This window comes from Notothenia coriiceps, unplaced genomic scaffold, assembly GCF_000735185.1.
Source record: "Notothenia coriiceps isolate Sejong01 unplaced genomic scaffold, NC01 NC01_scaffold00038614, whole genome shotgun sequence".
Classification (NCBI taxonomy): domain Eukaryota; kingdom Metazoa; phylum Chordata; class Actinopteri; order Perciformes; family Nototheniidae; genus Notothenia; species Notothenia coriiceps.
Genome location: NW_011371315.1, coordinates 2,359 through 6,565, shown reverse-complemented (window position 1 = coordinate 6,565; position 4,207 = coordinate 2,359). Strand labels below are relative to the sequence as shown.

General features: G+C 39.4%; 1 protein-coding gene across 1 annotated transcript; it reads right to left on the bottom strand.

Moving 5' to 3' along the window:
* Positions 1 to 515: 515 nt before the first annotated feature.
* On the bottom strand, positions 516 to 3,875 carry LOC104968312 (extracellular calcium-sensing receptor-like). The gene is made up of 6 exons (XM_010797888.1): positions 3,751 to 3,875; positions 3,377 to 3,659; positions 2,316 to 3,128; positions 1,984 to 2,211; positions 1,642 to 1,765; positions 516 to 1,550 (listed from the first exon to the last, which is right to left on the bottom strand). The coding sequence occupies exons 2-6, from the start codon at positions 3,623 to 3,625 to the stop codon at positions 637 to 639; spliced, it is 2,328 nt and encodes a 775-aa protein (XP_010796190.1). The 5' UTR covers positions 3,626 to 3,659; positions 3,751 to 3,875; the 3' UTR covers positions 516 to 636.
* Positions 3,876 to 4,207: the final 332 nt, after the last annotated feature.

The window sequence follows — 4,207 nt, the reverse complement described above, 5'->3', positions numbered from 1 at the left end:
GAAATTTGAATAGGCGCCTAACAGAAATACAATGTTTATTATAGATTTATCCCAACAAAAATCTTGACAGAACTAAATAGCTAATGCATGTGATGGTTAAATGCCTGCAAAGACTGATTAAATTCAAATAAATCATGTATTTAATTATCATATGTGCCATTTAGGATGTTTCATAGTGTTTACACTTAGGAAAGATTTGTATTTCTTGTCTGTCACAACCACATGCACCAGGCTCTGCACTCGTGTCTTAATCATGTTTTATTTACTTGATTTTGTGAAGTAAAATACATACAAATTGTCTAATAAGGTATGATCATATCCCTTAATCACACTTCAACAATGTATCACTAAACTTTCTGGGCTATGGATGGCAGCAGAAATTTGACGATTTAAGGTATTTAAAAGATACAGATTTCATGGCAGTTTGGAGTAAAATTCAACAATTTTTCAAATAATTTATTTGTATTTGCTTAACAAACATGTTATAATACAAATAAACATGTACACGTGCAATGGTGTTATTAAGTTGGGAGACTCAAAAAAGAAAGTGATTGGTTGGGAAATAAATATTTCAATGAGTGATTAATTAACAATCCAAAACATGGTTTAAATGGAAGTCGTCACAACATTGTACAATTAATGGTGGATATCTTTTGTTTTGCCAATTACATGCTTTTTGGTATTTTGTTCTGGCCTGAGTAAAATAACAACACATTTAGGGATAAAAATACAGAATAGTAGCCCATAACTGGAGGCCAGAATGGCAAATATCTCCACAGCCACAGTGAATTTCCCAGGAGAGCTGGCATATGCTGGGATAAAGGTGATCCAGACAGCACAGAATATCAACATGCTGAATGTGATAAATTTAGCTTCATTAAAATTATCAGGCAGCTTTCTAGCAAAGAAAGCAAGTAGAAAACACAACACAGCTAAGAGCCCTATGTATCCTAACACAGCCCAGAACCCTACAGGTGATCCCAGGGCACACTCAAGAATAATCTTATCCTTATAGTGGTTCATATTTTTAAAGGGGAATGGAGGGCTTATTGTCAGCCAAAGTATGCAAATTATAACCTGTATTAGAGTAAAACCCAGAACACTGAGTCTCTGCTGGGAAGGCCCAAACCACTTCATCATATTACTGCCTGGAAGTGTAGCCCTGAATGCCATTAACACCACTATAGTTTTCCCCAGAACACAAGAGATAGAGAGGACAAAGGTGATGCCGAATGCCGTGTGTCGCAGCATGCAGGACCACTGAGAGGGCCGGCCGATGAAGGTCAGAGCACACAGGAAACACAGAGTCAAGGAGAAGAGTAGCAGGAAGCTCAGCTCAGAGTTGTTAGCCCTTACAATGGGAGTTTCCCGGAAGTGAAAAAAAATTGATGCTATAAGAGTTGTAAAAATCGCCCCAATCAAACAAAATAATGTTAAAATGATCCCCATGATCTCTTCAAAAGACAGAAATTCTATTTCCTTCAGGATGCATGTGTCCCCTCTGGTATTTGGCCAATAATCAATGGGACATTTGAAGCACTCCATAGAGTCTGTTTTTGAAAGAGACAAACAATTAGGTCATAATCTGATCATGGAAAGAGAAAAGCACAAATCCTGATACAGTATTTTTCTAGATCAAACCTGTGATGTTGCTGATTTCTCCATCTGCACACGGTATACAGTCATAACAGCAAACAGGTTTTCCTTTCTGAAAGACTTTGCGTTCCCCCGGGTTGCAGCTCTCACTGCACACTGACACAGGCACCTGGCACATGAATATGTGGATGAATTGTATGTGACTTACAGTGTGTACACTTTTTTATTTTATTGTTATTTACATGTAATTTGAATTTGGAAACATTATAAATTATGTATCAATCTAGTTATGCTTAGCTTCATTTATGTGGAACATTAAATGTTATGCAGTATTGCATTATGACTAACAATCCAGAAATGTGAGTATAAAATAATATGAATTTGTACCGTGTGACTTCCTCCTTCCCACACTATCTTCATGCCATTCATTATAAATTGACGATCATGAGGCAGAGAGGCATCAAAAACCCCAACTGTGTCAAAATGTATGGTCCCTGAGGTCACATGTTGTAAATTAATGAGCTCATATTTTGCAGGCGAATCTCCATTCTGGTCAAAGGTCACTCTTTCCCCCTGACTTGTTGTAAAGTTTACATTCTGTAAGTAATGTAGAACCTGCAAAGAAAAGAGGGGGCTTTGGGTTATTTCAAATTCCATCTTAGTTTTTTGGGATATAAATAAATAATTTCAAAAGATCAATTAAGGTTTTCTTTCCTCACCTGCCATGGTTGAATGTTTTTAGTATCAGCACAGCTCCCGTTGTAGAAGGGGCCCCTCCCCTCTTCACATGTGACAAGGTTGTGTATAGCATGAGCCACTGCGTAAACTGACTTGTATACATTATAAGTGAATCTAAGCTCTGAAACATCTGTAAAATACGATTCAACATTCTGCAAGCTCTCAAAGCCACTGCATGGCTTTTTGTGTGTGTTTGAAGAGTCATTCAGGGCGCAGTTGAACACATCTTCCCAGAGATCTCTTACAAAATGACTGTCAGGAAACTGTGAGGGATGGATCTGCCTCAGGTGTTCCTCCAGCCCGGGGATCTGAGCTTTGCTCACAACGAAGCCCAGTGAGCCCACAAGGATGCTGCGACCCTCGCTGTCAGTCAGAGAGTGATCTGTGATCCAGGCGTCACTGCCAACCAGCTGCAGTGCTGTAATGTTCTGTCTGTATAACTCAGTCGCCAGCACATTAACTTCTCTGTGGGACATAAATGCCACAATAACCTTAGAGGTGGAGTGCTTCACAGTTTCAACTACTTTGTTTAAGTCATGGAGAGGACCTGTTTGATCAAATGCCTCGTAATACTCAATGCACACCCCCTCTTCTTGTGCAGCTTGTATAAAAGAGGCCATACCGTCGACACCATAGTCATTTTTGTTACTAATTGCCCCCACCCAGGTCCAGCCGAAGTGCTTGACCAGCTGTGCCAGGGCTCTGCTCTGGCGGAGGTCGCTGGGAATAGTTCGGAAAAAGGATGGAAACTCCTCTCTGTTGCTGAGACAAGCACAGGTTGCAAAATGACTGATCTGTTTGAAGGAAAGTTAGACAGAACAGAATAATGTTGATTACAAATGCATCATATAACATTGTCATATAATGAAAAATATTAAGGATCTATATTATAAGACAAGTTAATCGAGAAGCCCTCTAAAATACAGAATTAAATATATTTCCAAAACAACCTCTTAGTTGAATCACATTGATTCAGAAACATCCTCTTATTCTGTGTGTTTTAGAATTATTTATATGCAGACAATAAAAGTAAAATATTTACCACTGGTATCTGGAACCTTCCCATAATCCGAGCAAATCCCACTGTAGGTGCAGATGCAGAGTGGCCTAGTATAGCCAGAGCAGTGTCAGCCTTTGTACAGTTCCTCTCATCTATGATCTCCCTCTGCCCGTTGGCTAAATCTAGCGCAGACTTAATCATATTTGTCATTCCACAGGAATTGTATATCTTGTAGCCCAGGTTGGGAAGAAAAGCAGGGTTTTGGTTTATTTCCTCAATTGCAAAGATCATAGTCTGGGCAAATTTGAATTCTCTTACATTGATGCTAGAAAAACAAGACATTTATTTAAATTATTTTATTTGCACAAAAATGTATTGAAAAAGAAAACGCGTAAAATAACAAAAGACATACTCACTTCAGGCATTTTGGAGGATCAGGTAAGGTTTGAAAGCTGGGTATGCTGCCTCTGTATCCAGTTTGAAATGTGAAGATGCCACCTAAGACAAAGTCTCCAGCCTTGGACAGCTCGGGGGGTTGTGCCCTCCCCTGCAGCCGGCACACAGGCATCACCCTCCTGGTAAGAAGAACCAGGAATAACAGCTTCAGTAGAGGCATTTCTTCGCTCTGCAGACTGGCCTCAATGCCTTCATGAGACTTTTATATTCAAACCTAAACCTTTTCAATGTGTCAATGCTCTTATTCTAGACAGCTTTAGGGTATGAAGCACATGATACAGAGTAGAGGGCCCCAGGGATTGAAGTCAAGGTTTTGGCGCGTAAAGCAAATCAAAGATAATACATCATGCAAAATTAAGTATCCATATCTTCTATCCAAGTTTTTCTTTCTGTATCACAAGTCATAGTTCCTGACAC

Coding starts and splice junctions, on each gene's coding strand:
- LOC104968312 (XM_010797888.1), bottom strand. CDS start 3,625: ATGATCTTTGCAATTGAGGAAATAAACCAAAACCCTGCTTTTCTTCCC. Junction 1,766..1,983: donor GGGAAGGAGGAAGTCACACG/GTACAAATTCAT, acceptor TTCATGTGCCAG/GTGCCTGTGTCAGTGTGCAG. Junction 1,551..1,641: donor AGAAATCAGCAACATCACAG/GTTTGATCTAGA, acceptor TTTCAAAAACAG/ACTCTATGGAGTGCTTCAAA.